The 9,612-nt window shown below is 32.6% G+C and overlaps 2 protein-coding genes across 2 annotated transcripts; both read right to left on the reverse strand.

The window, feature by feature from the left end:
* Positions 1 to 4,738: 4,738 nt before the first annotated feature.
* Positions 4,739 to 6,419, reverse strand: LOC134830234 (P-granule-associated novel protein 1-like). Its single transcript, XM_063843649.1, has one exon. The coding sequence runs from the start codon at positions 6,334 to 6,336 to the stop codon at positions 4,801 to 4,803; it is 1,536 nt and encodes a 511-aa protein (XP_063699719.1). The 5' UTR covers positions 6,337 to 6,419; the 3' UTR covers positions 4,739 to 4,800.
* A 461-nt stretch (positions 6,420 to 6,880) lies between these two features.
* On the reverse strand, positions 6,881 to 8,799 carry LOC134829666 (cytochrome P450 CYP12A2-like). The gene has a single exon (XM_063842871.1). It carries the CDS (start codon positions 8,511 to 8,513, stop codon positions 6,942 to 6,944), a length of 1,572 nt encoding a protein of 523 aa, XP_063698941.1. The 5' UTR covers positions 8,514 to 8,799; the 3' UTR covers positions 6,881 to 6,941.
* Positions 8,800 to 9,612: the final 813 nt, after the last annotated feature.

Here is a 9,612-nt window from a genome sequence, read left to right on the forward strand (position 1 = left end):
CGGAGAAACGAGGCAAACGAACATGAAATATGAACAACTAAGAAGACATTTATTGCGTGTCGTCTTCGTCTTCTGTGCTCTCAAGACTATCTATGCGCCTATTATGTTATTATATGCCGAACAACAAGGGAAAAAAACTGAAGGAGAGGGGTAATAATAATTATTATTATCATTATATTAAACGACGACGTTTCTCTACTTCATTTATTTATTTAGTGCGGAGGTATCTGAAAAGTCGGCAATAAATTTACTGATTAAATGAAGGATTATTCCGCAAAGAAATCTGTGTGTGAAAAATTTTATTTTCGCATTTCTGTACCGTTTTTGTACGGCGCAAACGAAGAAAAATGCGAAAAAGAGGAAAAAATGAAAGATTTGATAAATCACTGGAAAAAACATGATTTGCATGAGAAAAGAAGCAACGGCACAGGTATCTCTCTCCACGGGACGATCCACTGCTAAAATGAATATTTTACCGCTAAAATATGATTTTCGTGGCTGCTTCCGTCGTCGTCTTCTGCTGAAATGAGGAGTTAATATTAAAAACAGTAAATCGTAATAACATGATAATAAGTAAAAGAGAAAAAAGTTTTTAAAAAATATTGAAATAGGAAGAAAATGAGAATATGTGAGCAAGAGATATTTTATTTCACTTTTATTGCGGCGCGCAAAAAAAAAATAAAAAAAATTATTTTATAAATGGAAATCATTTCCCATAACTTACGATGCGCGACCGAGGAGTAGGGTTTACAAGAGTTTTTCATTTTTCTCGGACTGTCACACTCGAATAACGGGCGAAAACGCGCAAACAATGGATAAGTACCGAACTTTTGTTATAAATCAAGGTTATCATCCGCCCAAAAAAGTTTCCACGCCAAAATAGAGAAAAAGTAGGTGATGATGCGAATTATGTAAAAAGCATTTGCATAAATCAAATCGCACTTTTAGCAGGTGCCGACCGGCGTTGTTGTTGTTGAAGAAGAACTCTTAATAGGCGTAAGATGGTATAAGAAATGATAAAGGTCGTATTAAATGAGTTGCGAATTCGGGAAGGAGGATTTTCTTTTTTGGTGACAGGTGAAAAAGGAGACTAGGAGATTACGGAATTCAGCGGAATATGATGAGCTTATTTTTGTCGTGGAAAGTTTTTTTTTAAGATTTTTTTCTTTTTTTTCTTCAGAGATTTTGTTTTCAGTTCATTAAATTTTTGTAAAATCCCGTTGTTGATATAAAAATAAGTTTATAAATAACGAAAAAATAGTAAATGGAAAGGTCATTCAGTTTTTTTCTGAATTTATCAATTTTATTATTCAATTTATTTGTTAAGGTCAATAATACTGTCAAAGTATAAAAATATCTCTTTGTGAGACTTTTTTTATGAATTTATAAGAAAATTGTCTTTGATTTCTTATGTTTGATTTAAATACCATCCTTTAAAAAGTTCAAATAAAATTTACTTAAATGATATTTTGTTTTACGTTATTTTCGTAGAATCGCCTTTAAGGTAAAAATTTATTGTCGATTTCTTTTAAATTTTGTAAAAATATTTTTATTGTTTATTTTTTGACAAATCTAAGGAATTTTTTAATAAATGTAATTTTTTCTATAATTATTGTGTGAAAATTTTTAGAAAATCAATATAAAAATTACCAAAAATTTTAATTTAATTTTGTAAAAAAAATGTTGAAAATTATTAAGAAAGCTTGTAAAAAAAATAATTATTTCTTTTAGTTCTGTAAAACGCTTAAAAAAGAACTATCGTGAAATATTAATAAAAAAAACAATAAAATTTGAAAATAAGAATTGAAAATAAATATTAAAAAAAAAAAAAAAAAAATAAAATTAAAAAAAAAATTAAATATAAAAAAAATTTATAAATTTAAAAGAATGTGAAATTTCAGAAAAAAATTTACAAAATTAAAAACAAAAACTTTGTTTGTTTACTATCATTTTCCCCATTTTCCATTGGAATTTTTTATTTTGTTTTTAAAAGTTTCTTAAAGATTTAAAAAAATATTTTTGATAAATTCAAAATAATTTTTTGGCTAAGCGCCATAACTTTTAAATGTATTTTATTTTTTTAAATTTTAAACCAGAAACCATTTTTTCTGAAACTTACAAAACTGAAAATTACAAAATATCTTCCATTGAGTACAAAAAAAAGAAAATATTAGAAAATCTGAATTGTAAAAGAAAAATTCAAGTATAAAATTTTCTACTTTTCAGAAAATGATTTTTATTTTAAAACATTCAAATATTTGTCTTTAAAAAACTAAAAGTAACATTAAATTTATTATCGTAAATAAATTTCGGAAAATATTTTCAACAATTAATTTTTAACCCGAAACTCACATTTTACTCACAAAAAAGAATAAATTACACATAAAATTTAAAAAAACATCTTTTTTTGTACAATTTTAATTGAAGTCTTTATTCTAAAAGAAAGGCAACAAAAAAAAACATAAAAATTCCACCAAACCTTAATTCCATTGTAATTTTTTCCTGCCAAAATATAATTTTACGGACTTAACCCGACTAACACTCAGCTTACGCCTATTTTGGTTATAAAAACACAAAGTCCTGCTTTTTAATTGTCTTTTTTCCCTCTTATTGAACTTCTGCACATTAAAAATAATTCCTTTCACAATGAAGTTTTAATCCCTCTTTTTCTTATTAAAATGACAATTTTTCAACAATTTTTCCATGCAAACCAGTGGAAACCCTATCGACACAGCAGACTCATAGCTTGAAAAAAATATAATGATCGCGCGATGGCTGTTTTGCTGTAGGTAGGTACCGTCATAGCGATATTGCAACATTATGCCATTCCACTAGTTCTTATAAATAAAAATGAAATGCCTTGTTATCTTAACGAATATATTTATTTATATTTTTGTATTCTTTTTATGTCTCATCATTTTGCGAGTCAAGATTTGCCTTTTTTTATCATTATTATTATATTATTATAAATATCATTTTTCCGTTCAGAAAATAACGACGCTGTCGGAATCAAAGTTGTAGTAATTCCATTCATTCTTCTTGTCTCGATGAAAAATCACGACAATAAATACCTCCGAAAAAAAAAGAAATAAATGTTCCGTTGATAAGGAAAAATTTTCTTTACAAATCATCTGTCGGTTTCGGTGTCTGTTTTAACTTTATATTTTTATTTTGAAACATTACATGCCTTTGCTCTCGCCTGCTTCCTTACAACAATAACAATAATAACGACGCACACTATGAAAAATCCATGTTTCGCAATTTTTTTTAAAAAATATTGTACGAAGTTTTAAAATGTGCATTGGGTTGAAACTCAAGAATGTACATTGGGGCAACATTTCCGAATGCTCATTGGGATAAATTTAGAATATGGATTGGGACCAATATTTATGATGGGTATCGGGGCGAAGTTTTCGATTGTGTATTGGGGTGAGTTTTTAAATGTACATTGGGGCAAATTTCAGAATGTGCATTGGGTCATAAGTTCAAAATGTGATTTTTGAAGAATGTTTATTTGTGAGAAAAGTGCATGTCCCAATGCATATTCTAACCTTATGTCCCAATGCACATTCTCTTTTGCACCAATACACATTTTAAACTAATGCCCCAGTGCACAATCAAAAATTGTCCTATTGGAGATTTAAAAATTTTGTCCCAATATACATTCGAAATTATTGACCCAATGCACTTTTGAAAATTTTGTCCCAATGCACATTTTAAAATTTTTCTCTAAAATACAAAGCTTGTCTCGTCTATATTTAAGCTTGCGAGACATGGATTTTTCATATCGCACTCATTCTCTATTTTATTCCGAAACATATTTCATTTGCTTTATGAATGTTTTTCATATATTTTATGGTGATTTGTGTGTGTATGTCGTGTATGTGTTTGCCTCTAAATTGTTACTAATGTTATTTTATTTCGTTATAGAGAGACGCAGATTTTAAATGTAGGGCAATAAAAAATTTAGGAATCCTTGTGAAAATATTTTTTCGCCGTCTTCTCGGTATTTTTGCTTCTTATCTAAACTGCTTTCGCTGTGTATTGTTTGTGCGCTATTTACATTCAAATGGCAAAGGAAAAAGTATTCCAAGCGACTCCAACACGTGTCTTGGGAGTACTTTGCGGTGTGATGAATAGATATTAGGGCGGAATTGAAAACAAATGAGGAGATTCAAATTCCATGTCATTATTTTTTTATTGCCATTGGAATGTGAAAAATATCTCTCTCCTCTGTTTATGTTTCCGCGATTTTATTTTTTTCCCTTCCTTCGGCATTATTGCCAATATCATCGGAAGATATGCCGTTGTTTACGCATTTGTTTGGTTAAATGGTTCGATTGATGTAAATTGAAAAACGTTTGGCATGATTAGGCAAGTAAAAAGTGGGTGACGAGAAATTTTTTCCGAGGAATTTGGAGAATTTGATGGAACGGGAACTAGATGTTCAAACGATTAAGATTAAATATTTCGGAAATGAATTCAAATCAATAGAAGCGTTGAAAGGTTTCCGAGTGATTTTAAATAAATGAAGAGAAAGCGAAATAATGAGGAATGAAAGAGGAGGAAGGTTAAGACGACTTATGAAAAGTTATGAAAAGATTTTTTTTTCGCTGCTTTTCTTTTGTCAATGGAATTTACTGCGATGATTTATGATAAGGATGAATTTTTGACAGAATCAGAATGACAACAAAAAAAAAATGAAGAGAAAGGAAACAAACAAACAGGAATTGAGCTAATTAAATTTATATTTTTTTTCTATTCTACATCACAGATTTTCTCTTTGTAATTCTTTTTTTGTTACATTTCATTCGATATTTCTCTGGACTTTTCTTTTGCCAGTAAATCATCCAAGTTGAAAGAGCTACTTGAGCAAAAATCATCGTGTAGCAGCTCTTCTTGTTCGTACTCTTCATCTTTGATTTTACGGATTGCTTCTTTGTTGCGCCACAGGATCCAAATGTAAAAGGCAGCGAGTGACAGGCAGACAAAGGAACTCAACTTTGTGTGCCAAGTGTAAAAGTTGTCAATGTCTTCGTTATTACAAGGAATTGATTTTGTTGGCGAAATGTCATCATCCGCTGATTGGCATTCAATGCCTTGGACAGTCTTGGATCCCGGAGATAAACTGTCGTTTTCGAAATACAAGCGAATATTTTTATCACGAATTTGTGTAAGGAAATTTTCAAGAAAGTCACATTTGAAGAAATTTCCTTGTAAGCCAATGTAACGCAATGACTCCAGTGGTAAATGGCTCAAATTTATCGTTGAAAGACGATTTTTGTCTAATTGTACGAGAATTAACTTTGATAGGTTATGAAGGGAAAATTGTTCGATGTCACTAAGTCCGTTATTACGTAAATCCAGGTACTTTAAATTTTTTAAAGCCTGAAAAACGTCTTCATGAGTTATTTGAAGTTCAAGAAGAGATTCCATCTTTAATGTTTCCAAAGAAATCAGTCGCATAAAAGTTTCGTTATTTATATTTCCAAAAGGATTTCTGGATATTTTCAAAGTTTTCAGGTTAGTAAGACGATTTAGTCCCCGTATTCGATCACTTTTCAAGAAATTTCCTTCAACATTTAATATTTTGAGTTTTGGACTCAATACTTCAATTAACATCAATTGATTTTCACTCACATCCAGTTCCTTCAAGTTTTTCAATGGCTTCAAAATCGATGAAGAAAGATTTTTTAATAGATTTTTGTTCATAATTAATTTTTCCAAATTATGTAAACCTTTAAAAGCTTCGTCCATGATGTCATAAAGTTGATTATTGCTTAAATCGAGAGATTTCAAGTTCAATAAGACGTTATCAGAAAAGCTGTGCTTTAATGACTTAATTGAATTTCCAGACAAATCCAGTTCTTCCAAAGACTCAAATAACGTAAGAGCTCCTTTTGCGACTTCTTCAATTTCATTATTCGAAAGGTTCAATGTAAACAAATAGTAACGTTCGTTATCGCCGTCGGTGCTACCAAACGTCTCTTTTGTTATCGTTTTGATTCCTCTGTTTTGACTTAGATCGAGCACCTTGATATGCGTCTGGTACTTGATGATATCACGAATGAATGAATCAGTTTTGAAGGTGCTATTGTGGATTTTTAGCGTTTTTGTATGCGTAAATTGCTCCAAAAGGAACTCTGTGTCATTGATTTGCGTGAAATCTGTATCAATAATGGTTAGAAATGTCACTTTATGCATTGTAGTTCCATAGGCTTCGACCTCGGTGATATTTTTGAGGAGACATGTGGAGTAAGAAAGACAGTCAAGGACAGTTCCCGAAACGATTTGTAAGAAAAAGACACACAAAATGATGAAACTTTGATATTTCATTCTTTTTCGATGGAATTTGACTCGATTTCTTCGTAATTGAATGATAACGCGAGCAGCGAAAAAACTTCCTTTTCAATTGCGCGTCTAGATTCTCACTGAACTGCTCTCTTGATTGAACTAATTGAAGCTTATCAGCAAAGTCGTTGTTGTTCGTGCCCGTGTACGAAATCATTATCTAGAGATTCTCCTATCTTTCATATACGTCACCGTATAAAACCATGAATTAAATAAAAAGAGTTGTTTCTCATTACATTTTTTTAGTATGCAAACATGAATCTCAGTGGATCAAGTTGATAAGAAATATTTTGTTTCGTTATGTTACGTCATTTAAGTCAATGACGTAACGAAAAACTTAACGATTCCGATCGGAAAAAGTTTGTAGACTTCAAGGATATCGCGTCCTTTTGACATCTATCGCCCGATAGATGGCGCTATTTGAGTAGAAATCGTCCTTTTTTCGATATAAATTCATAACGAACACCACTTTTGTAGAATTTTCCGTCATTCCGATCGAATTATTTCGATTGCGTAAGAAAAAGTTCCTTTTTACGTTAAAAATACTTAACAACCTTCACATTTATTTATTTGCTTTAACATTTCATAATTCAATTGGGTAACTCTTTCAAGCGGAATTTCATGCTTCCGTCTAAGGTATCAACAAGTGTTGATCGCACCTTTAGGTCCTCGTAATGCCATGAAATATCGAATTCACGAACTAAACGTGTTATAAATATCGCAGTTTCGAGTTCGGCGAATCGACGACCAATGCAAGTGCGAGTTCCAAACCCGAAAGGAAGATATACAAATGGGTGGGTTTGTTTTGCATGAGGACATCCTTCAGCTTTTGCTTTACTTTCGTCCTTGAGCCAACGTTCCGGAATAAATTCAGCACTTCTTCCATAATAGCGATCATCTTTCATAAGAAGTTGAGTAGCCATCGCGCAATGTGTTCCTTTAGGAATTTGGTAACCATTCAAAACAAGATCTTGGTTGGTTTGACGTGAGGTACCAACGACAACGGGAATCACGCGATTCGATTCTTTCATGCAGGCACGTAGATACGGTAAATGCTTCATTTTGTCAGCGGTGAGAAGGGTATCTTTCGTTGGGAGGATTGTGCGGAGCTCTTCTCGTAACTTTTCCTGTTTTTCTGGGTGCTTGGCGAGCAAAAATAGAAGTGCTTTTGTTTGAGAACTTGTCGTGTCGATACCAACAATTAACATATCCATAGCCATGATCACAGCAGTTTGTTTGTCTGCTTTTAAGAGTTTTTCTAAGACACTTTGTTGTTCAACGGGTTTTGAAATTGTTTGATCTTGGATTCGTTTAACAGCTGCCTCGACATATTCCAACGTAATTTCCGTCATGCCATCCAAAGTTTTCATCATCTGATAAAATGCAGGTGTTTTGATGTATTTCCAAATATGGGGCTGTCCATCCAGTTTGAATGACAAGCGGAAAAAGTTTTCTACAAGTTTAGCGAGGGTATCTCCCTTATTTCCAGCACGCTTTTCCAAGACACCAAGACGAGTATCGAGCGCGATATCACCAATTGATTCCAAAGCCCATCGTTGGATATAATCTCCATAATCCGCAGGCGTTTCACTATTTTCATCTAACGATCTTCTAGTTACTTCAACAAAATCTCTCGTTACTTCATCAATACGTGATACATAAAGACTCACAACTTTCGGTTGCATCATTACCGGATTAACAATCGAACGCATCTTGCCCCATGGTTCACTGTCTTCCACAAGTAATCCTCCATTGTCCTTATAAATTTGAGGATAACGATTGCGTCTGTAGTAATTTAACGATTCCAATCCGAATCTCACGGGCCATGGACCTTCAGTTCGTAAGACTTTTGCAAAACTATCAGGATCATACAACAAAACAAAATCCGGCTTCTTTAAAAACGACGGAATCCGCACAATTATTCCATAGGTCTCGTAAAAGTAACGATGCACTTCGACAAAAGGTTTTCCAAACAACTTTCCACCCGGCATCAAATTCCAATCAACTCCTCCTTTTGTGCCAGGTCCTGGCAATTCTAGATAAGGACGAGCATTCTCCCAACTAACCTCTTCTCCATCTACTTGTTGTTCTGCCCTTTTCGCTTGTGTAGCAAATGCTTGACCAATGTTTCTCGGTGCTCGCAGCAAATATTGTCGCAACATTTTTGTTTATATTGGCGAAATAATGTATTTTTGCGTTCAAAGGACGTTAATTTACCGTCGGCCAACACTCAATTGATGATTATATTTATCAATTAGCTAATTAAATTACTTCTATCTGCTTAACTTGCTGCGGTATCACTCAATTTTGCTAATAATTATCGTCGAAAATTACGATTTTTGACGTGATATTTTTGTTTGTGTATCCAAGGTCAGCTGTTTTGTACGTGTGTATACGTGCAGCTACGCAGTTAAGTAGTCGAAAATTTATAATCTCTAGTTTGTGGCATGTATGCGACCACTGTGGAAGACAACTAAAACATAACTGAAGAGAGATTTGTGGTTTTTTCGCTTGTCGAGATCGTTAAGCTCTCTCACTCTCTTTGGTTTCTAGATTTCTCTTCACACTTCAATGATGATGATTGACCGACGGAACCGATGATGAATGAACACTGACTCAAATTTTACCGTTGAAGACTTTTCAGCCGTCCTTCATCTGTTTTCGTCGATCCAGTCGTAAAGTCAAGTATCAAGCCTCCCACGATTTTTCATGTTATCTAAAAAAAAAGTACAAGGTGAGTCAGAAGCAGCTGTTATTTAACATTTTCCAATATGATTTTTTTTTATCCAGTTGACGCGACAAAGTAAGTCAAACATGAAAGATATGTCATGACAGAAGTAATTATTTTATTATGATGATGCGACACATTTAATTTTTAATGGAACCGTGAAATAACATTAAATGGGACGAAGACGCGTTTGTGGCGTTACAAGTGGTGAGATGATACCTATGACAAAGTTTGCCAATATGGCATTTCCGGAAAAGTTCAACAGGCATATGCTAATTCGGTTTCTCATCATGAGTACTATAAGACGAGGAGATAGATAGAGAGGTAAAATTTTACGACAAATATTAATAGACTTACAAGAGTTTATAATAATAATGAATAAAATTTTATGTTTTTCCATAACTAATAGGTTTACCTCTTTGATCGTAAAAAGAAAATTTTTGTAGGTAACCTGGAGTGGTGTATATTGGCAAAATATGATTTTTTGATTACTACAAGAGGAAGTTGAAGTAAAGCGGATTGTAATTTGTTTA

This window comes from Culicoides brevitarsis, chromosome 2 (genome assembly GCF_036172545.1).
Source record: "Culicoides brevitarsis isolate CSIRO-B50_1 chromosome 2, AGI_CSIRO_Cbre_v1, whole genome shotgun sequence".
In the NCBI taxonomy this organism is placed as follows: domain Eukaryota; kingdom Metazoa; phylum Arthropoda; class Insecta; order Diptera; family Ceratopogonidae; genus Culicoides; species Culicoides brevitarsis.

What these genes read in the sequence shown, in the direction of transcription:
- LOC134830234 (XM_063843649.1), bottom strand. Translation starts at nt 6,336, where the DNA reads ATGAAATATCAAAGTTTCATCATTTTGTGTGTCTTTTTCTTACAAATC.
- LOC134829666 (XM_063842871.1), bottom strand. Translation starts at nt 8,513, where the DNA reads ATGTTGCGACAATATTTGCTGCGAGCACCGAGAAACATTGGTCAAGCA.